Here is a 24043-nt window from a genome sequence, read left to right on the forward strand (position 1 = left end):
TCTGCCTGCAACCACCTCTTACTTCCAACCTTTTCCTGAATGTTTCCTGAGCGCTCTCTGGCTTGTTTCAGGGACCAGCTTGGCAGCGTATCAGGAATCAATAGCTGGAGTCCTTCAGGAAAGAAGTTGAAGATGCTGACGTATGAATTCTGGTGTCCTGGGTGTTAGAATCTGTTAGCAGAGACGTCAAGATGTGAAGAAGAGAGATGTGAAAGCCGGTACAAGTGTTCTCTTTCTTTGTGCTCCTGAGTTGAGAAGTTAGGATCCGAGTTGGCTTCCCCACCCCGAAGGCTGTTGCATATCTTCCATGGCACGAGATGCATGGGAAGCTTGCTGGTGACTTTTGTCAATATTTGGAGGTACAAAAAGTGGGTTGTGAGGTGTGCAGACAGGAAAAAAAGATATTTAATGACATGAAAAAAAAATACTGCCTGTAGAACTTGAGTTATCGCTATGGCACTTTGCGACGGGGATTCCAGTCCTGTGGGTCTTAAAAAATAAGTTTTCATATGTGTATGCTCTGTAAGAGTCTTCAGCCATGTGGAGGTCTGACTTCTTGGCACTTTGGGAGAAATTGGATCATTTGTTTTCATTCCTGATGCTGCTTATTGCTACCATTTTTCTGGTTATCTCAGAGACTGTTGGCAATATATTTATGACTTCCTACTTCAAATATTGTTACAATCAAGTATGTCAGAAGCATTGACTGCATATTTCTGCCTCTCTTTTGGTGGTGATTTGCTTTATAAAGGTAGTATCGAAGTTTTGACTTAGCAAAGGAATACCAACCACTAAACAATTTCTGCCTGTACTTTCAGTCTCTGATTGCTCTTTGGCTTGTAATCGTGATTATGGCTAGGAATCTTTCTAAATTATCATCCATCTTTTTCCATCTTTTTGCTGGAGACTAAAAGAAGAAAGTTACTGAAGCGCAAAGGAAACCTTTTTTTTTTTTTTTTTTAAGCTGAGTCATTACAAGATTGGCAAGTTGCAAGGGAAAATTTAAATCTGGTGTTTACTTGCTATAGTTAACAATGAAATCCTCCTTTACAGAAAATTCTTGGAGTGAATTATGCTTTCAGTCTCCTTGTTATTGTGAAAGCTTAAAAGAAAATATAGTTTGGGGTTTTTTAAAATATATATTTGGTCTAGGACGGGGTAAATAAAAGGAAGGTGCCACTTTTTTTACTGACAGTTGTCTGAAGATTGGCCCTAAAAATATGGTTGTCATCAACAATTGCTAGTTTTCACAAATGGGATGACTTTGTATTGGTTTTCCCTAATTACAGGCAAATAACTAAATCATGGGATGTCCATTTCTGAAACCGGTGATCTTTTACTTAGGTACGAATTCTGGTTGTTTTCAATACATATACAAACATTAATACACTGAACTAGCATGAAAAAACATGTCAAATCTTTTGCATAGTGTAAAGTAATAGATGTTATCTGTAAACATTAATGACTCTGATACGTTAAATTCTATTCTTATTCTGCTGATGGAAAATAAAAGAATAGAAAACAGTGACTTTGCCAAACATGAAGTCCAATACAGTTTGATAATGGACCACAAGTTATTTGGAGTCCCAATTCTGTGTTATATAAAGGCCATAATTTGTCTTGAAAAATACCTGGCTAATGTTAAAAAATGTTATCTGTCTTTTTGAAAGTAGATGAAATAGATTGCAGAAGAACATATTTGTCAACAGGAAGTAACCATAAACTTAGGAGGCATGCAGGCGTCAAGTACAGCTGAACAAGACTGCAAAGAAAAAAGACAGAACCTCTTTCCCCTCACTTTTCAGGCTGTAAGTAGGACCAGAGAACACCTTCCTTCATGAGGGCTGAGCAGGCTTTTCAAACCCCTTTGGTGTGTGTGCAGTGTCTTAATACCTTGGTGCTGGGCTTTCATGACATAGACTGTGGGCCACGTGGAGTGAAGCTGCGGGTTGTCACCAGCCCACAGCCACGGTTCTTCCACTCCCAGCGTCAAAGGACTATTTAGATATTAGTAAGATTTGATGTAGGTCAAACTGAACGTGAGAATTTCAAGGTGTCCCTATGTGGGTTTTTGTCATGCTGCCAGATGTGCTTTACTGAACTATTGCATGCAATGAAGGACCTGTTGTGATTGCATTGATCAAGATAGTACCATGGGTGTGTTCCTCATCCAAGGGGAAAAGTGAGGTCAGTAGGAATGAATGTTGTGCTGCAGCTCAGACTGGAAAAGAGATACTTTGGTGTCCTGGGAAGAATACGTCTCTGACTTCTGCTTTGGGGCATTCAGTCTAACATGACAGTCTTAATGTTATGTGGCAGGTGACTTTCTTCCTTGTTGGGCTGCCCTGCTTGTTCAGGTGAAGGCCAGTTCTGTACTTTGTCCTCTGCTTTTTCCTCTGGCAGGGGATTCTTTCAGTTGTCCCAGTATGTGTGCTTCAGCATTGCCCGCTGTCTTCTCTTGGCTCAGAATTACCTGTTGCTCCTTGTAGATGCGGCCAGGTATCCCACCCTTCAGAAAGCTGGAGGCCTGGTTTCAGGTCACCTCCACAAGTTTTTTGGATATGATGCATAGCATGGGAGCCATTTGGATGTTGGGCTTTCAGAGATTTGGATATTGTGGTGGGAATGAAGGCAACCAGGAAAGCAGCAGACAGGAAAATCGTCCTGTCTGTTGCATCTGCCAGTAGCCCTGAAGGAATGAAACTGAGATGTTCTCTTAACTCTTCTCTTCCACTTTTTGGGTTAGGTCTGCTTGTTTGTTCAGTGAGTGAAGAGTATTTTCTGTCTTGGAACACATGCAGAAGTGGGATGGCTACATATACTGCTCTCAAAAACTCAGAGAAGCTAATGTTGGCATTCTCATCATTTCCCACATCTTCTACGCTGACAATGACATTCTTTGTAAATTGATGGCAAAACATAGGATCTTTCTTTTTTTGGTCTTGTTTCCTTCCACAGTTTAACTCTTCTTATGAGGTGTATCTCTGATCAAAGGATATTAATAAAATCTTTATCATCTAGGTTTTACAAATTTGGCTTAAAAATTCTCTACTTGAAACTTGGCAAATGCTGCCTTGGTATGCAAACAGTGGGGATGGGATAGGGGAAATCACTTGGCTGTTGAAAAACTACATATGGGAAAGTCACATGGAGCTTTCAGTGTTTTATTTATAATTCTGCAAAGGCCTCTTCTAATTTGAAAAATAGAAGAGACCAAGTAGTGGCTTCTGGAAAGCAAACAGCTAGATTTTTCCATGAGTGTTTTTAACACAAATATTAACTTCACAGATTGTAACACTCTTTCCTCCTTAAATACTTTTTTTAGCCTTCAGGATGTATAACTGGGTAAACTAACATTGCGAAGAAAACCTTAACTCCTGCAGCATCTGGCTTTTTAAATTCTAATTGTGAAGCCGTAAGAGATGTTTTGTTTTCATTTAGCAAATACATATCGAGTTTCCAGAAAGGTAACTTTATTTACAGTAAGCGTACCCAGTGGGAACCATATGCTTTTCACGTTTGTCTTTTAATGAAGGATTAGAGTATTTCTTTCAAAATCTCTTTTCCAGAAGAATGATAGCTTTAACCATTAAGTAATGTTTAAGTAAGAACTGAAGCTGAATTTTCAGATTTGGCTGTATGCATGAACAGACATTTCCAAACACAAGTCCTTGGAATGATTTTACTAGTTAATAATGCAACCATGAGTTTTATGTCAGCTTGATTCTGAGCAGTGTTTTGCTGATATCAGCATAAGATAACTGTATTATGTGAAATTGCTTGAACAAAGCTAAAGAAAGAACGATAGAAGTTGTCTGCCTGAGAGGCTTTAGCGTTCTCCTTCTGCTCAAATTTGCTGAACATGCCTAACTCTTTGCAGAATGGCATTTAAGGATACATTTGGAGTCATTAGGTTATAAACAGTCCACAAAATATTTTACATACTTCATGTTAATATTCCTCTGAAGGTCATGATTCCCTGGGGAGAAATGAGAATATGCACCAAAAACATTTTAAGTTCTAGAGGTTTATCCACAACTTCCTAGATCACTAAAGATCAACTGTCTCATGAAGAAATTATTACAAAACAAATTTTGATGCAACTCTCAGCATATTTATATGTGGGGGGAATATACTAGGTAATGCCGTTTCTTTTAGTTGTCAGATTTTCATATTTTTGCTGGCTGGCTAAGATGTAGGTTGTGATTGGAAAATCTTTCTGACTTGAATTTGGTAAATTTATATGAACAACCTTCATGTTCAAGAATGCTTTTGAGTCCTGGGCTGTGTTGGGAAAATACATGGCTAAAGTGTTCAGATCTTGACAGAATGTCTGAATCTATGCTATTGAATAGAGAGAGGAGTCCTTTCATTTCTGTTTCTCAGTAAATCTTATGGGGGGGAAGTTCTTGACCTTTCTTGAAGATGCCAGCGTGTCTCTGAGATCTGACCCACCATGTAATTTTTTGCCAAGGGTAAATCTCTCTACTGTGGAAAAGTGGCTGTTTTGTGCTAGGCACAATCCATGTAAAACTGGGTCTGTGGGGGACTCTGTTGGACTTGTGAAAATGGTCTTGTCTTTTGTTCTGGCATTAGCATTTACTGCCTTTACTGAATGCTTGGCATCTACAGTGGTACATCAACAGTGTGTGTGCCCGTGCTCCTTGCTTGTGCGGTCAACTGACCTAGGGCAACACTCTGAAATAAAACAAAACCTCTAGACCACCAGCTTGTCCTTCACAAATGAATCTTATTTCAGATTCCACTGTTACTTTGCAAAATATTGGGATTTATAGACCCAGCAGGATGGCTCTGGCAGCATTACCACATTACAGCAAGATCTGGGCTCTCTGTCAAACCCCTGACTTAAGTGGCGTTTCTCATACCTGAGGATGCAACTCACGAGGGACATCCTTGGCATCTGCAGACATCCAAATTTCTTCCAGCTTGTCTAAATGAGAGGCAAAAAGTGGAGGACCTGAACGAGAATCTGGCGAGAGCTGCTGTAAGCAGCAGACACTTGTGAGCTAGTTGCAGTTTACAGAAGTTTATAGACTGTAGGAGCCACTGGTGCGTCTTTCTGCTCCTGGGGAGTTTAGGAAGGAGCATTTTCCATGTGTTTGCTGGGGTTTTGGAGGTCTGGTTATCCCTCAGGGTAGTTTGAAAGCTAGTTGCAGACAATTTGACAGCAGTACTTTACGCTAATGAGGAAGCAGCAGGATTGCGCTTCCTCCAGCCTGCCTTGAAAGGAGAAGTACAGAGGCTCAGCTGTTCAGAGCTACGCGACTATAAGGCATAATAATAGCTCAAAGACTTTTCTCTAACTACGCAGCTCAAGCATACACTAACTCCATATTAGAGAGCTCAACCTTGTCCAGCGTGCTTGATCTGATAACAAAGCTGCTTGATTCACTTCTCTTATTAATCTGGTTTCCAAACTGAATCCTTCAAGCTTCTGTAAGGGTCTCTTTCAGTGCATGGTGGACACACTGAATAATACCACTGGTTCTGCTGGCTCACTTTGGCAAATACAAGTTCCATTTCACTAATAAGTTTCTACATTTACAAAAGATTGCTTTAGCTTTTTTGATTTAAACTTTGCTTTGAATTTCCCAAGAATTTGGGGATATTTTTGATGGTCACTTGTTTTTCCTCATGGTGACTTCAACTCAGTGTGAGCTCAGACTTCAGTAAATAGTCCGCTGTGTGCTGACACTCTAAAAGATAGTCATGGTGTCAGTTTATGCTGAATTCTTTCTACAAATGGGGTATATGTTCTAAAAAGTCTTAACATTTTTCTTTCTTGTGCCAGACCTGCATTTTAAAGGGATCCTGACACTTACTATCATCTTCATTATTTTTTGCTGATGTTAAAACCATCTACTAAATTCAGTCATCTAAAACTGAAAGGTACAGTAAAGATTTTACTGTTTGTATAGTTCACCTTTGGTGTAAGAATTGTATTGCAGCTAGCAAGGAATACACAAAGGCTTAAGAAAAGGTTCTGCAGATACAGTGTTAGATGTAAAAAAAAAAAAAGTATTGATCTAAAATTTAATGAGGAAAGTGAGTAAACTCAGTAACTGATACATAGACTGAAAGGGTTTGGTGCTCTTTTGGTTCTCCGGGGGGAAAAAACAAAAAACGCACAAAATCCTGGTTGTAATGCTACACACATTAAAATGAATACTAAATGTAAAGGGGTCAAATGAAAGGAAAATAATAAGGAGGAAAAAGTTAGAAAATGGTGAAGTGCCTCAGTCTTTAGTAAAGTACTAGAATAAATCCCTGAAGGCTTTATAAGCATCTCTAAGGCAACAGGAAATGAGCACTGTGGATTTATCAGGAACAACCACATGGGGGGAAAAAAATTTAATTTGGTTGATTCAGTGGATGTTTTACAGCCCAACCTGAGTGAGGGGGCACATTGGTTTTGGGATGCTGAGTAGGGATCTGTGTTCAGGATTAAATAGTAATACAGTGGGTTCATTAAGTGACCGGAATATATGCTAAGGAATAGTTAGTCTGTGGTGGTGACTGGGGTCCTGGAGGGGTTTGTTCTGCCTCTGTGCCAACAGTTTGGGAGACAAAGAGAAAGCACTTGAGATGCAGATGGAGGGTTGTGCATTTTTTTAAGACAGGAGAAGAACTTGAAGAAATAGTCTGAAGCCTATTTCACTTTTCCTGATGGAAAAGTGCAGAGTACTTAGTGGATGGAGAAAGTCAAACAGAGGGAGTCTGGGATTTTGGTATGTATCAGAAATTGAGTGCAGTTGTCTCAAAAAAACCCCATCAAATCTTTAATGATGTAGTAACAGAAGTGTCCTATACAGGTATTTTGTAATACTCCGTGCTAGTAAGTGATGCACACCATTTTGGATCCCACATTTTAAGATGGTTTTAAGTTGCAGACTGAGAAGAGCAGTAAAACTATGATTTAATCCTTGTAGTCTATGAAAAAAGACTTTTTTTTTCTTCTGAAAGCAGCTTATAGAGGTATGGAACCATTTTCCAGGTGAGCTAAGTTAAGAAGATGACTGTGATCATTTGTCTTGTTTTTAGTGGAAAAGGAGAAATTACTGCCTTATCTTGCACTAAGGCCCGAGTTAATGTTAATGGGAAAGAACATCCTAATTTTTTAAAGAGCATCAAGCACAGGAGCGCGTTGCCTGTTGAGGCAGTGGGAACGCTGGTGATTGCAGTCATCTTAAGAATAGGTTAGAGAAATGTTGATGCTTTAGGTGCAGCTAATCGTTCCCAGAGCAGTTTGACAGGGTGGCTTTTTGAGAAGCCTTTCAGCCTGGTGCCTCTGGGTTTGCATCTTTCATTTTCGAACAGCCCTGACGTTTGAAACCTGTGTTAAGGAACAAGTGCTGAAAGGAGGACAGTCCAATGGTGAGTCTGTAATTAAATCCGTAATTAAATCCTGCTCACAAATGTTGCTGTCTGTCCCTAAGTTCTTTATTTTTACCTGGAAGATGTCTCTTTCAATGGTCTAATGACTTTACAAGCTGCAGGTTGGGTCTCTGCAATGAAATCGGTGGGCAGTTTTCTCACTTGTTTCCAGGAAAGGAGGGTTGGTCCTGGTTTTCCAAAGGAGATGTTCAGAATTCCTACTCCCCAAACTACCTGCTTCAGGGGAAAAATACTACTGTAGGAGCCTATGATGTGTCAGAAGTGAGTATTTCTAAAAACTGAAAATATTTCCTTGCCTTGGAGTTTCTTCATTCAACAGTCATGACCAGGTCTTTGAGCTTTCCAAGTGCTGAGGATGACATGTATATTGTTCACATTTTGAAGAAGGAAATAACTGGCTTCTGACAGTTTGGGGGGGTTTGTTTTTTTGTTTTGTTTTTGTTTTTAAAATTTACTGTTTTACTGTAGTCATGCTAATTAGCACCGGTTACCTTCCTGTAAAAAGGTAGGATGTCAATCAGGCTTTGATCTGTTTTGATTTTTTTACACAGATGCATATGGACTATTTGGTTTATGTTATGGGAGAATTTAAAAGAAAACAATGGTTGCAGGAGTAAGAGGCCACTGGTATTGTGATCTAGAGCAAATGCATGTCTGGAAGCCAGACTTCAGCAAGGAGAAAGCAAGCGCTTAGCCTTCTCTCTTTTCCGCAGCCTGCAACCTTGCTGCAGAGAAATGTGTGAAAGAGGTAAAGCAGTGTGGGTCACCCTGTCCTCCTTCAGCCCTGCTACGGCCAGGGGAGTGTTTGCTTTATCTGCCAGTGGAATAACAAGCACTAATGGAAATTATAACAGTTGGGATAAGATAATACCCGTAAAGGCAGGTTATGGTGATCAGAATTTCTTCCCAAGATAAAGCTGAAATGAGGTTTTAATTATTGGGCATTGAACTATATGAAATAAAGCACGCTTATGCACACAAGGGGAACCCACGTTGTCCATATACCAAAGGGGGAAACCCTACAGATACCATGAAGGTGGAGGAGCAAGACAGCAGAGTGTTGAAGGTATCTGCCCTTAGAATGGCAAAACCGCCTGGTCTGCAGGTACGTTGCTGAAGTTTAGAAACTGGCTGTGATTCTAGGTGTCACCAGCGCTTTTAATGCTTAAGCAAAGTGCAAACTGCGTAATGCCATGGCCGATGCTGAAACATGACACTCGGACATCACTTCCTCCCAGCTGCCTGTTCCTTACATAACGGCTGGCTGTTCCAGGGGCAGCCTCCAGATGAGCTGAGCCCAACAGGAAACATTTGGGTAACTGGTGGCAGTTCTGCTAGGCATAGAAAGAATAACAATTAGTTGTATTTAGAGTCCAACGGTTGTAATATCTCAAACATCTTTCTGACACTCCCCTTTTACAGTTAGGGAAAATAGTTGCAGAGAGGGAAACTGCAGCAGGATGGAGGAGCTGGTGATGGGAGGCATTGAATTTTTTTGCCCTGTATGCTTGGATTGAACCAACTTTATTTGTACCTGGAAACCTACATCTGTGAGCTGTCTGCACATGTAGATCATGCTTTCTGAGGGCTCTCCTGTTTGAGGCAATCCCAAAAGCTCTCCCCTCCAGTTAGCAGAGCAACAAAGTGTGTGGCCTTTTGGGGAACTTTTCTTGTCTTCCTGGTAAAGATGTGGGCCAAAGCAGAACCAGTACTACAACAGGGGAGTGATTAGGCTTTAAGGTCTTGATGTTCCCTGCTGTTTCACAGACATGGGTAAACTCAGCTTGAAACTGCACTTAACCATACACTATGCTGGTTTGTTTATTCCTTATTTTTGTTTACTCATCATTTCAAAATACAGATGAGTTCATGTTTTTCTTCCAAGTACTTGGAGAGATCCTAAGCAACACAGTAATTCAGGTTAGAAAAGACAAGCTTGTGTTTAAGATGGGGTTTTCTGATGTGGTTTTCCCTAAAGTTGCATGTTTGAAGAAGTTTTTAACTGTGGAGGTTAAGATCTGATAGCTCTCTTAGAGTTTTGTCTAGTGATTTAAAAGTGATCTTTAATACTGTTGTGCTGTGATCTTTTAAATGCTTGTGGTATTGAGCTTTTTTAATAGTTAAACCTGTGGTTTCCTTTAATTCTTTGCTTTGGTTGTATGAAGATATATGTACGTGATCTTTAGTGCTCTTCATTTTGGAAAAGGAGAAGTCTTCCTGTCTTTTTGCTAGTCAGACCATGCTGTGTGGAAGGGCTTTCCTCATGTTTGTGCCAGGCTCTAACCACAAACTGAGCCTCAGCCTACCTGTAGCAGTTCAGATGAGTTTATTTTTCTGCTAGATAACAGAAATCCTGTAAAACTCTAGGTACTGCACAGCCCATTGGGTCAATTGTCAGACTTAATTCTGGGAATACAGTATTGTGATCCATGTGTATTTTCTGAGAGAAAGAAGACTCGGTTAAACCAGTTGTTTGTGGTTTGTGTACCACAAACCCAATTATCTGTGCAACCCAGAACCCACCTATCGATGGGGCTGTAGGTGCCACGGCAAGGCCTGGAGTGTAAAGTCCAGGGATAATAGCAGGAAAGTGCTTGAGGCTGTACATATGGAGGGCAGTCTGAGGACGTTTCTTTGCCTCAGTATAACCTATGCAATATTGCTCTGCTGTGTAACATTATCGAACCATAATATGCAGCAGGGTGCTCGGAAGGAGGCAGCTGCGAATGTCTCTCTGTTTTCCTAAAGGATTTCCCAGAAAATCTGTTCCTCTCAAGAAGGGTACAGGCCATACAGAAGTGGTGCTCTGCTGGAAACAGAAACTTAATTCTCAGAACTCGATAAAATAACCTCTTTCTTGTAAAATGAGCTGTGGAAAACAAGACTGCTGGTATTTTGGGGGCTTTTCTAAATTCATTCAAGATGTAAACTTAAGCTCAGAGAAGACCAATGAATTTCAGAAAGGTCTGACCAGGCTGTATGAATAACAGATCCCTGGCAAAATCTTACATGATGAGAAAGTTAACCTGACAAGAGGTACACAATTGGTTAAAATGGCTAACTGCACCATTCCTGAAGACAGAGCTGAGCATCTTTGGGCAATCGGATGCCTATTTGACACCACTGTTTCTGAACAAGGTGTGGTTTTTAGGTTTATAAGAAAAGTAGCAGAGGTTAACATCAAAATACTTCCTTATTTGCAGGGATACCATCACTTCAAAGTACATGCATCTGTACATGTGTGATTACCTGTCACATGTGCTATCTATTCACATCTCTGTGGGTGTTTCCCACGGTTAACATGTCTGTGCCTCATGTGCAAGACTGGATTGTATCTGAACAGTAGCATTTTGTGGAGTGGCACTTGTGAGAGTGCAAAAGGAGCAAATGGCCATGACCCTTCTTGGGTTTTGTCGTCTTGCACATGGTGATGTGCAATTTGGCTGATCCCTGACAGTCTTCTCCTGCTCCAGACTTCTGTCTTAGGTATATCTTGGTGACGAAATGCCACGTAACTGCCGTTATCTTCAGTGCGTTCTCTGTTTTTATGGTCAGTGCTTTTTAAACACATTTGCAGGCTGAGAGAGATCAAGTCCTGCTTGATCTGCAGGGGGGCTTGTTTCTGTTGTAGTTGGGCCCAGCAGTGGCAGTGCTGCATCCCAGGTAATTGCTTCATGTATATAAGTATCCATCTCTTTGAGGACTTGTAAGTTAAGATGGTCTGCTGTATAATTGTCCGTTACCTTAGACCCTGATGAAGAAATCCCCCCCCTAGGACCCTAGAGGGTTGTTTGGAGCAGCATTATCCTATGAAATCTAGAGGCAATAGAAGAGTAAGGAAGAAGAAAACCTTAAAATCAATGCTAGTCACCCCAACACTAGTGCTGTTAGCTTTGGTAAATCCTGTCTCAACAATAAAGCCAGCTGCCATTTTGGCATCAAGACAGACAGACTTGGCATCAGCCCCTCTGGCACCAAAAAAACACTTCGTGGGAGCTGGCACCAACACTGTGAAACAAGGGTAAGGCCCAAGGGAAATGCCAAGCAGACATGAGATGAGCACTAAAAATAGTGAGTTGCTGTCATTTGGAGAGAAATAGCACTTCTGAGAGTGTAGGGCATCTAAGATCTCCATCAAGGTTGTGCTGGTAAGCAGCTTTGGGACAATGCTGTCTCCCTATGATGATGTGACCAAAGGACACACACAGACTGTATTTTTGGTACCCGCATGGTGCAAGACTCTAAAACTAGAACAGATGCTTACCATCTTGATTCCACGTTTGGGGGATCTTGTTACTGTCTGCAGGCTTTGCCTTCTTCCCTGTCTGGAGCAGATCGTCTCCTCTTGAGCCGTTACCAAAGGTCCTGTTTGCATACACGGGCGTAAGGAAAACAAGAGCTGTAGTGCCAAAAAGCAAGGAGCCAGGCTAGTGTCCCTGTACCACCCCGGACACGCTAGCCCTCCTGGAGACAGTCTCGTCAAATGTTTAACAGCTGAATTCCCCCCTCCCTCCCTCCTTCTCCCCTTCCCAGCAGGCTCAGAGAAAGCTGAGTAGGCTTTCCAGTGACTTCATTACCCGCTCCAGACTAAAACTGAAGTCTGACATCGGTGCCCAAAACCTGGGAACGCTAAACGGTCAGAATTGACCCTGTCTCCACTGAAGCAGTTAGTGTCACCTCCAAACAGGGCAATTTCAACTCTTTAGTTCCCCTCTGCCTCAGTGGTGAAGGACTTCAAAGCTTTTTAAGACCTCTGGGCTTGAATGGCAGCCCTGGGTACTGAAACAGTGGTCATACAAAATAGATGATGCAAATAGTCTCTGGCGTTAGAATTACATTGGCTTGGCCACAACTCTGCTGCTGTGAAGAAAAACGTGCTGGACCTGTGGCCATCATTTTCTCCTCCTTGGGGAAAAAGCAGTGGGAAACAATGTCACTGAGAGCTGGAAATTTCAAGCTACATTTAGCAAAAACTATTTTGGTCTCAGAGAAGGAGCCTGGACTTCTCATTGCCACCACTCTCCCATCAGCTAGATGGCAGAGTGGGTAGGAGTGTCTGGAACAGCCTGGATGTGGCCTCTTCTGTCTCCTCTGTCAGATGGGTGTTGGAGAGGACTCCACTTGGGTATCTCCTCCGTGTGCACCCCTTGTCTGCTTCCTGCCCTTTTTTGAGTGCCCTTCTTGTGATAGCTTAATACAGAAAGCAGCTTCAGAGGAGACGTTGCTTGCTTTACAAAGGTGCAAAGGAAAGGGCTTTACTGTTGGTATTTCTACACCCACATACGAGAAGTGAAGAGGAGGACAGGCTCCTGCTGAAATACCAGGTGACAGAGTGGGTGGTGGCTTCCTCTGCAATGCCCCCTCCTTTAGTTCAAGGGCTCACGCATGGCTTTCAGGTGGAGGATGTGGCACATATTTGCACTTGTCTGCTTAGCTGACAATTGCTGTTCAGGATTCAGTTGGAATCAAGATTCGACTGGAATAAAGTATGAGCTGTTGCCATTGGGGCTCTCTGCAACACTGAGCATGTTTTGAAGTGCGCAGTCTCTTCCTCCCTGGTTAACTGGTTACTCGGAGACAAAGATAGGTGACAGCAGTGAGGTCGAAATGCACTGTCCCTATTTGCTTATCTTGACTTACTAAGCTGCAAAATTTTCTTGCACTTCTAAACCACTGAGCTGACAGAAGCAGTGACAGGCTGCAGGGAAGAGGGACCTGCCCAAGGACAGATTCTAACCACTGCAAGCTGTTGTGCTTCATTGCACATTAAAATTTATTGATCCAGCAGACTGGTTGCAGCACTGGCTCACAAGCCAGTTCCAATGTGTATGGTGTCTTTTCCTGCAGTTATTCTTTGCTATCTCTAAACAATGATTAAGTCATCTTTGGCCTGACAAACATTAAATGGAAGTGACTTCAGTGTCCTTGCTTTGTAGTTGGACTGCACACAAATTGGGGGACCCATGTTACCCCACTCCTAAATAATACAGTAGTACTAGACACAATGGGTCTGAAACATTTGGTTTGGACCATGTGTCCCCTAAGCAATAGAGTAGATACTCTAGGTGCTGTAGGTACTGGGGAAATTATCAGACTGACCTGTTCCTGTTTGTCCTCTGGAATTTGTTTATGACGTTTTTTGTATGCGGTGCCAATGCTATACATTACATGAACCCGGGGCACCTGCTCCCCATACTGGAAAGTCATCGTGTTCTTGTAATGGTGCTGTTAGGGTGGGGAAGTGGCCCTTGGGTACTTCATAAACAAAATGCCATTCCTGTGCCTCACAAGATACAGAGTGTATATCTGCTAATAAGGTTAAAGCCATCTTTCAGAAACTCTTCAGGAATCGACAACAAGTGGGCCGATTTTTTTCAGGCTGGTGGCCAGCCAGAAATGGTTTCCAGGCAGATCTAGCATTGCATTGCTGTTCCAGCATTGGTGATCTCCCGATGTCTCATGCTGTTTTTGCTAGTGAACAAGCCCCTTTAGAACATTTGCTGTCAAGGCAGATAGAGCTTGGTTGTTCCTGGATGTTGTCTTACTCTAGAGAAAGAGAGATGTGCTTTTATGCCTTTCTGTATGTTTCTTTCCCTTTTTTTCTTTATTCCCAGAGCCATCTCCAGGATGGGGAAAGATAAGGTCACCCTCATTCAGGTTGCTTCTTTCACGCTTCGTTTCGAGTACCTGACAGACCTGTGTAGTCTCAGTCGGCTGTGGGCTTACTAATGAAAATGGATAGCTGATGCTCCAGGGATGCTCCTGTTACCAACATGAAGATAACAGAGTGCACAAATGGAAGAGTCATTGTTCCAAAATTGTTCCAAGTTTATGGTCAACCTGTGTGTGTGTATATATATACATATATATAGGTGCAGAACCGTGGTATTAAAGTTTAATTGAGGGCATATTACACACCACCCATATTTACTGTTCAAAACCTCTCCCTGCCTAGGACTGTAGTAATGGAGCAGCTGAGAGTAGCCTTGTGCTTCAAGCCTGACAGATTTGAGCTGTGCAACTTCAGTTGTTGTTCCAATTGTGTTGTCATAACTGGATCATCTAAAGGCCAAGCTGTCTCCTCAGGGGGTATCAAAATGGATATTGTATCTTGCTGGGTTACTAAACCTGCTTGCAAGCATCTCCCATCAAACGTGGAAAGTGACTCTAAAATGGCACAGACAACTTCCATCATTGACTTCAGTTGCATGCTAATATCTGAGGTCACAAAGCACAGTGTGTGTTGGGCTTGCGAAGGTGTCAAGCAGCATCCTTTGCTTGACATCATGTTTGGGGCAGATGGCATGTTCAGGAGAGCAGTACTACAGACTGATAAAGCCTAGAGGTCTTTATTCCCTCTTTTGCAAAAGAAACTTGCTCACCGTTATGCTGTAGTGGGATCCACACGACATGCCAAAAAAGGATGGTTGGTGGCTGCCTAAACAAGCAAATTTTCAAAATAATGTAGAACCCATAATCTGTCCTGACATTAGCCCTGGCTTTTCAGAGCCCTCGAGATTCATCTACACAGAAACTGTAAAAACTTGTTTGCTCTGTTCGCTATATCTCGGATAGACACACTCTTGTGTCATAGTCGGGTGGCCTGCAGATGTTAAACTCCAGGTTCGTATAAAGGAAGTGAAACCCGTGCTGAGCCTGCCTTAGAGCTGCTCTTGCTTTCATTAAAATAATTATTATTTCAGCTCTGGTTGTCCCCCAAGCAGAGAGCAATAGAAAATTAGAAAGGTTTTGGAAATGGGCAATGAGCAGCTGAAGGCTTTGGGAAAAGATTTTATGTTAAGAGGATAGGGAAGATTGATATCTTTTATAAGAAGATAGCTAACAGGTACAGAGTAATGAATGGGTGAGAAGATGGATGGGGACTTCTGTTCCCACCTGCTAATAATATGAAAGTCAGATTAGAAGGTGGTGAATTCACTCCTGATGAAAGGAACTATTTGTTCACAACCACTGTCTATGAAACTTGTTACCGCAAGACAAAGCATTGGGGCAAGTACTTATGAACTTAAAAAAAGGAGGAGGGGGTAAAATGATACCAGTTGGAATATACAAAGCAATTGCAAAGATTAGGAGAACCTAGGTGTTTTGAAAAGGCTCTAGGTGTATTGATTAGGGTATTATAAGGGTATGAGCTAACTCGTCCAGCTTTTTTTTGCCCCTGTGCGGGGCTCTTTCAATAGTCACGTATAGTAGAGTTTGTGGAGTGTGTTACTGGCCGCTGTCATTCAGACTGCAAGAGAGGGTGGCTGCTGCTGCTGCAGTCAAATGTGGTAATGCGTGCTTGCAAACCACCTTTTTTGTGTCAGTCTTTCCAGGATTGCTAAATTCACACATAAATTAGGATGCTTTTGCTTTTCCGCTAAGTTACTGCCTTTGATAGTCCTTCACAACTTGTCTTAGATCTGGAATGACGCTTCGCCTTTTGAGTACGTGCTGGGGGAGAGGCGGGTGGTTAAAGTTAGATTCCTTCTGACAGTAGGGATTTAGAAATTGCTGCATTGGCTCAGCCCTGGGATCTGCCTAGTCCAGGGCTCTGGATAGCAACAGCCAAAATCAGATATTTCAAAGGACAGCGTGAGGCCACAGAACAGATTACTAAAACAGAAAGCTGCCCTTTTATATCACTGGTGTTTGTCCATAGAATTGGAAACGCAAAGGTTGAGAGTTTGTTTGATCCAAGAGCACAAAAGCTGGAAAATCCCATTGCCTGGCTGATGCTGGTTAATGCTGATGTTTTGTATCCTCCAGGAAATTACTTATGTGCCTGTTTTCTCTTAGGAAAAACAGAGATGTGCTTACCTTAAACGGCAAGTTTATATGGTGGCTTTAAATACTTGTGTATGGTCTCACAGCCTAACTGTGTAGAGGACACCCACAGTGAGGTTCTCATTTGGGAAACAGCTCTGGGCTGGGCTGGGCTGGGAGGAGGCAGCAGCAGTGGTCACGGAGGGGTTTTGGCATGTGGAAAATGGGTGTCTTTTTTTGACACTGCTGCAAGCTATCTGGCTGTCCGGGGGGATTCTGTTCTGGGTTGGTTTTTTTCTTTCCCTCTTTTTTTTTAAATTTTTTAATCTTTTTTTCTGCTGTTGTAAATTAGCATTTGTAAGAATTATATGTGGTTTCTCTCTTCTGAAGTCCTGAAATTATTGTTAAAACTGCTACTAAAAAAGGGATTTAGTGAACTCTCTGTGGAAAAAAAGTATATTCCTTCCCTCGTCAAATATTTTAATGTGTTGAGCTCCAAAAGCCAAAGAGGCCAAGAGCAAGGGGAGTTGCCCCTCTGGCAAATATCCGTGGAGCTGCTGCTGGGGCACATGGGAGTGGCGGTGGTGTCCCAGTCCCCCCCGGACAGACGAGGACAGCTGCTGATTAAAGAGAAGCATGGAAAAAAAGGGGTTGCTGAACTTTCAAAGTGGAGGTAGAAAAGGGAGTTAAATTTAGATTACCTTCTGCAGTGTCATCTCCACACCACTGTGGAACTTGCTGTACTCCTTGCTTGGGAGAGGACAAACAAGACATGCCATCCTGGGCACCAGATGATAAATTTGTTTATAAGGCTTAATTTCCCCTTGGCATGAAAACGTGAAACGAGCTCGAGTAGAATGAGAAACCTTCCGTCGGGGCTAGTCGCATTTTCCTTGGGGAGGGGTGGATTAAAATGTCTTCCCATCACCTGTCTGATGCTGGAGAGGCCCAATCCTGATCCTGCTGAAATCAGGGAGGTTGCTGCTGTTTTAGTGGGACGGCTGTTAACCAGAGGGGCCGAGAGTTGAACAGTGGTGTAAGAGTTGCTCAGAAAAAATGGAGCCGTGGTGGTAGGCAGAAGAACGCATGGGAGTGCTTTGGATCTGTGAAGGCTTTACCCAGGCCCTGGGGGTCTGGAGATACTTGGAGAAACCATGGTGGTTGCTCCTAGGGCTCCAGTGCCGTTCAGCAAGCAGCATCGAACTTAGCTTTCTCCTCAAAAATAGATTAAATGTCTATTTTTGGTTAGCGAGATTTAATCATCACTAAGGAGCTGTCGGCTCTTACTAGATTCCCCTCCACTTGCAGCATGCAGTCAGCAGGGACGAGAGCCCTTCTGCTCCTCCACGGCTCCCTGCCAGGGTCCCGCACAGGCAGCGCTGCCCAACAGCACGCAGCTCCCGTTTGCAGGGAGCTGCCTGGTGTTACCCAGCAGGTCTCTTAAGGTTCAGGGCTTTTTTTGTTGTTGTTGTTGTTGTTTTCAGAACTGCCCGACCTGATGTCATTTCCCTCTTGCAAACATCCCGGCTGGGCTGCGTCTGAGAGATGTCACGGGGAGTGGGAGGAGGAGGAGGGGGAGCCAGCGAGTGCGTGCAGTGTCCCAGGACCCTGTTTACTTAGCATTCCCTGCCGAGGAAGCCCTGGTTTAAATAGGATCGGAGGAGCGCGCTGCCCACAGCAGATGAGGAAATGGTCACGGTGGGGCTTTAAATTCCTGCCTTCCCATGCGCTGGTGCGGAGGATGAGCCTGCAGAATGCCTTTCCTCCTGGGTCTCAGACAGGTAACCAGCTTCGGTGCGGTGGGAGCTGCTTGCTCAGGTGGAGGGATGTGACTGACCGCTTTTATTTTTATCTCCCACCCCTCAAGGGCATGATTTCTGACTTTCCCAAAACGGAACCGTACAAACAGCGCTTCCCCACCCATGGTGTTTGATCGGGGAGCGCGGTAGCGTGAGAGCCGCTTTTTATTGGCGAGGAAGGAGCAATAACTGCGAGCCAGGGAAAGAAACTCTTGTTGTTGTAGGCTTTGCGGCAGGGTGGCTCTTTGTGTGTGCTCCTGTGCAGTTTTTGTTTGGTTGGGTTTTAGGGTACTTTCCACGGTCCTTAATATGGAATTGTGTTTACATTGCTTAAAAACATGCCAAACTTTGGACCGTTTTTTTGTGCAGGCAGTTGAGTGTTCAACTGTGGTTTTAAAAAAAAAAAAAAAAAAAGAGACATTTATATATCTCTCATCTCTGACAAAGGCCACCAAACGGAAAAATGGCAATGTGCTGTGACCCCCAGCTTGGTGACTTTTTAGTTGTTCAGGGAGAGTTTGAGCTTGAACAAGAAACTTGGGATAATTTAATAGCTGGTAATGTCGGGTGGAATGAGAAACGGTAGCAACTGCCCAGCTGCTCCCCGCTGGAGGAGGTGCCAACTATGTGTTCTTAGGCTCGGGGAGAGCAAACCCTTTTTTTGGTCTGGGAGGCACGTCTGGAGGGGAATCTAACTGTAAACTCTTTCCAGCATTGCTGGGATCTGTAATCCACAATAAATAGATATTGCATGATATCAGAGTGCTGCTTGCAGTTTCTAATTTAGAATTAAAAATTCAAGATTGGACTGTAGCATGTTTTAAACTACCTACTTTCAGTTGTTTGGAAATGAAGGCAAAAGGACTTGCAGCACACTGCTGAGTAAACAGTGCTGTCTCTTTTTCCTTATCGGTTCAGTTTTTGGTGAAATGCAGCTCCCCCCCCTCCCTCCCACCCTGCTGAACTGAAAACAGTTTTACATAAGAAACTACCTCTAGTACGATGACCTTCTGTAATTGAATGCAATAGCTATAATAATAGTTCACTTGTTAGCACTCAGGGCAAAGAAACTTTCCCTAAAAACCTCTGAACTGAACCAAGGAGGGAAATTTGGACACGAAGGCTGAATGGCTTTAGGTGACTCTCAACTTGCAGTGAGACATAGCTGGCTTAAATGTTGAGATTGCTTGAGTCTCACAGGTGTGTTTTTCTCTAAAGTTCCTATTTCTAAATTAATCTTTTTCTTTGAGAGGTGTGTTTTGAACAGTTTACATGCTACATAAGGTATAAAACCAGAAGTTGGGTGTAATTTGGCTTCACTTGCTTGAACTGCAAACGTCTGGTTATCTTAGTGGGCTGGATGGTACTTTTTTCTCTGTAACTTTTCAGCATCGATACAGAGGCATTTACAGGAAGCAGAAAAAAGGTGTTGCCTCAAGAACACAAGAGCAAAGCTCTTGACTATTTTTATCCACTGATGAGGGATATAGTGGCAAAGAGCTGCTTGTGGAGCTGCTTGAACTTTTCTTAGTTTTAATGAATTTGAGTTTTAATCATTTTTAGACTTTAAAAAAAATCTGAATATTTGTGATTGTGTCCTGCATACAGATAGTATTCAGAAATTTCTTTTTCCACTTCTAAAAGAGGGAGGAAAAAAGGGTTGTTAGTGAACAGTGCTATTTAATTAAAAGTGTGGGAGGAACTCAGGAACATCTTGTCATGCATCCGCCTCTATTGTCTCTTGCGTTTGTGCCCGGACTGTAAACACTTGGTTGTCTGGGATGTCCCTTGTTGCTGCTGCTGTTCTCACGCAACACAAGGGGTGCTGATCCTGGGGTGCCCTCCCGTGAGCTGCGTGACGAAATAGTCACGGTGAGAGCTCGGCGCCCCGGGACAGGCACCCCTTGCTCACTGCTGCACTGCACTGAACAACTGGTTCCCCTGGATCTGCCTTCACGTCGTCTTTGTGACCCAGTGGCATTGCAGCCAGATGGACTGCTGAACACATGGTAAAAACAGGGTGTTTGGTTTGGGTTTTTTTGCTGTTGTTGCAGTGGGGATGATGTTTAAATGCCTAAAAACCTAGGTCAGCTCTATCTGACAGAAGTGCAGTGTGGGTGTTTAAAGCTCCCGTACCAGGAAACATGGTTGTAGAGGATCTCAGCTTTCAGTTTTAAGTGAACATTTCCTCTTAGAGTTGCAGGTGGAAGCTTGAACATGTTCATCTAGTTCACTGTGTAAATGTAAAAGGAAAGAAAAAAAGGTTAAAATGTTGGATTCCTAACCTTTTCAGTTTTAATTTTAACTGCTCGAGGTTTTCAGTGTTGTCAACTGTTTGGTGGTTTAAAACAACAAAACACCAAGACAGCCTCCTCAAAGCTGTAATTTCCTAGAAGCATCTATCTTTAATGTGAAAGGGCTAGGACTACAGCTGTGAAGCTTCTTGCAAGGCGTGAACGAAGTAAACACTTTCATGTGGCACTTAAAATGCGAATGTGCAGTTCTTGGAGTCTGAAAGTGAAACTTGCGATAAAAATGAAACCAGCTCTACTGAAATATATCAAAGTGTCCAGGATCTGTGAAAGGACAGTGTTCCTTTAAAGATTGTTGGGGTATTTCTCCAAGATAAATGGATGCAACAAACCAATTTGTTCCTCAGATAAAGGTTAATAAAACCTCAGAGGTTCTGCATCTGCTGGGGGTGAAGATGGGTCTGCTGTGGCTGATTAATCATGGTGATTTAAATATAATTCTCCTGATGCTGGCATTAGCAAAGCAATAAATGCTGTGGATTAGAATTCCCATTTTGGAGATCTTTATTGTGCCTGGGACAGCTCAAAGGCATCGTTCCTCCCCCACTTATTATACTTTAAGTATTTGGATGTTTGCACTTAACACGTTTTTTTTTTCCACATTCAGCAAAACAGAATTTGTGGTGGGTGTCTTATGAAGAAGTGTCCAGACTTGATTTATTTCCTGGCCTCAGTTGTCTGTCGTAAGGCAGGCTTACAGGAATTTATCCCCTGTCGCGCTGGCAGGGGCTGGCACCCAAGGTTCCAGTAACTCGCAGCAATCAAAGCTGGTTTCATCTTTACCAATCTTTTGTGCTTTTGTTAAATTGAATCCACCAAAGGCACCGCACTCGCTTAGATGGTGGATTTTTGCTTTTACATTCCAAAGGACTAACAAGTGTAGTGTTTATGAAGATGGGAGAAGAACCAGAGGCTTCGGGGTGGGCGTCAGTCCTGAGCTGCCCTGGTGATTCAGGGTTCCCCTGCAGTTCTGCCTGTCCTTGCTGAGATCTCACCTGCTGTCCTTCTCTGAAAGGATCTAGTGATTTTTTTATTTATTTATTTATTTAAGATTAATTTTGGTTAGGAACTGGGGGGCAGCTGGCAAACCAGGAATTGTAGCAAACCCTATGTCAAGATTTGGCATTCCAGCCTAATATTTTCAGTAACAATTTTAACCTACTACCACTTGAGTCTCTTATCTGACAGAGATGCTCGTCTTCTTTGGTAGCTTTGTGTTTGCATTCTCATGAGTTATTGCTGATGGGCTTGGCTACCCAACACTAGTGATAGTCTGATATGTGAGTTTGAGTAAAAGCCAAGTGGTAACTCATAAATAGTGGGTATCAAATACAGTTTTTCCTGTTGGTTGTCTCTAACATGTTTAAGATCCTCACAATCACTTCCATTCTGTTACTCTGGGTGCTTAAAGAATATATATCATTCAAATACTGATTGCGAGTTACTAAAAATACATATTTTTAATATATTTTTCTGAAGATTGTGTCACTTAAATCTGTACTGCTTTATTATGGGTGCGGCTGAGTACTGAAAGCAAGGGACTGCCTGCGAGTAATGAGATTAGTGAAATAACTAGGTCGTGATTTTTTTTTTTTTTTTTTTTTGTTATTAAATAGATGCTTATTAGCAAATTCCCCTATGAGAGCCGTGAAACCAGAAGGTCTGGAGCGGTCACAGGTTGAGCCCAAGTCCTGTTAAAACCAGTAGCATCTTGCCCTCCGGCGGATGCCAGCTTGGCAGTCTCCTTTCAGATTGCTGCTGGGCTTTTCACTGTGTCCCACTGTTTGTACGCCTGTTATTTGGTTCCTTGCTCACCCCTGTCATTCCGTTATTAATCCTCATCTTTTCCAGTTCAAATAGTAAATTGCTATGTAGTGCCTTGACAAATGCTGTACCGAAGTTTGGAGAGAACAGGAAATTAGTGTAGGTCTAAAAAACTGGCTATCCTAGAAGAGACAAATGGCATATAACCTGCTGCCAGTAAATGCAATTCACATTTCAAAGTGTTTTCCAGAGTGTCTGGGTATTACCAAGGTTAGGATGAGTACTCTGGCAGGCTGAATGACACATAGAGGCCACATAAATGCAAGGTGCTCATATTTAGGGCAATGGAGGCCAGATTTCTGTGGAAAGAGGAGACAGAGCAAAAAGCTAAAATGGTTATTAGATCTCTGCGATATCAGCCACTGCTGGTTTTGGTTACCTGGTTAATGCCAGCTGAGGAGTCATCTTTTGTAGGTGGTTCACTGCCAACTATGCACTTTTGAGCGTGGGCTGTGGTATTTGTTGCTGCAGTTGCACATATTAATTTTCAGCTTGGAAAATAGCCACACTGGTCTGGAATATGCTCATCTTCATCTTTCTCCTTTTTGACATAGCAACAATGTTCCCAGGTTACCTGCTGACTTTGAGAGTAGAAAAGTGTGAGGTGCCTTGATCCTTTTATTGTAATGATACTCCACTGTCAATCAGATCTCATTTCCCTCCATTTCCTACATTGGCTTCAGATGCAATAAATCCGAACAGATTTAAGGGCATTAAACCCACCCATTTAGTACTGAAAACCTTTACAAAAGTAGGATAAGGATGTCCCATTCCATCCTTTCTTGCAGCGAGGGGCAGTTCAGGCAACCTACAGACCTTCATGAATGCCTCCTGTCTTGATCATGCCCCAGATTTTGACCTTTAATTTGTCACATAGACCTCCAGCAAAGGTCCAATCCTAAACTGGAAGGTGGCGAAAATAATTGGCTTTTTTCCCTGGCACTGACGTTAATGTTTGCTGTAGCTTCAGATGTGACAACATATGGCACTGCCTTGAGTTCTCTTATACCTACCACTGTTGGATATTTTAAGGATTATTTGTAAAAGCATTTGACAGCAAAAGTGTGCTGCTGGCGGAGTTGCCAGCATGATTGTGGGTTTATCGCAAATGCCAAATATCAACAAGAAAATAAGTAAAAACCACATCTTTTATTCAAACAAAGTTGCTTCATAAAGTTTATGACAAGTGAAAACTAATCCAAAACACCATATCTAAAATATGAAGAGGCTCTCCAAACGCACCAAAATGAGGTCTTCCCAACTCAACAGGTTTCATGAGAAAGAGCCTGCACCAGATATAACAAATGGCCTCTATTGGACTGGATGGGGAGAGAACACAGACTCCAGGACTGCAGAGCCTTCTCCTGAAAGCTCCCAGCTTTGGAGTGTGCGTCAGGGATCCAGTGAGTCCAGTTCCTCAGATCTGCGTCAGCTCTTAGGATGATGCCAAGGAGGCAGTGATGCACATGCAGCCTAGAGTATGTGCTGCTTTACAGGATAAAGCCAATCCCTTGAAATTAGCTGGAAATCTCCTAGGCTTTGCAGGTGGGAGATAACGGATGGCATGTTCAGGCTTCTTAGTTGCAAAACAGGAATATTCTGCTCTAATGGAGTTGAACGCTCTTTCAGAGCAGACCCGTGTAGATGCTGCTTAGTAATCCTGTCTGGAGGCGTCTACAGTTAGCTGAACAAAGGCTGGTGAGGAGGGATGTGCTTGCCTGGACAACAAGAAAACAAGACTGTCCTTCAGCAGGGAAGCCTGCGCTGGAATGTGATAGCCACTGGCTATTGGGGAAGAAAGTGCTTTCAGAAAGAAACCCTCCCCCTTCCCTGTTTTCGTAAGACTACCTAAAAAAAACCAACACCACCTCTTTGTAGTAGTTTGATTAGAAACTCCATGCTGCTGAGAATGATTAAAAATGATCA

The 24043-nt window shown here is 42.7% G+C and overlaps 1 protein-coding gene across 4 annotated transcripts in view; it reads left to right on the top strand.

Annotated features, from left to right (window-relative positions):
* The window catches only part of WBP1L (WW domain binding protein 1 like), a 60375-nt gene that overhangs the window by 17556 nt on the left and 18776 nt on the right, over positions 1–24043 (top strand). The window contains exon 2 of one of the 4 annotated variants that reach the window (XM_072870952.1): positions 72–218. The exons of 1 other annotated variant lie outside the window; for it this stretch is intronic. Coding sequence is in view for 2 of the 3 variants with exons in the window: in XM_072870950.1 (XP_072727051.1) it covers positions 318–359 (42 nt within the window). In the remaining variant the exon portion in view is untranslated. Of the gene's footprint in view, positions 1–71; positions 219–302; positions 360–17774; positions 17964–24043 lie in introns of those variants that run through there. 2 more of the 4 variants (XM_072870950.1, XM_072870951.1) reach the window with 2 other exon arrangements.

The sequence above is a fragment of the Ciconia boyciana genome, chromosome 8, assembly GCF_034638445.1.
Source record: "Ciconia boyciana chromosome 8, ASM3463844v1, whole genome shotgun sequence".
Taxonomy (NCBI): Eukaryota; Metazoa; Chordata; class Aves; order Ciconiiformes; family Ciconiidae; genus Ciconia; species Ciconia boyciana.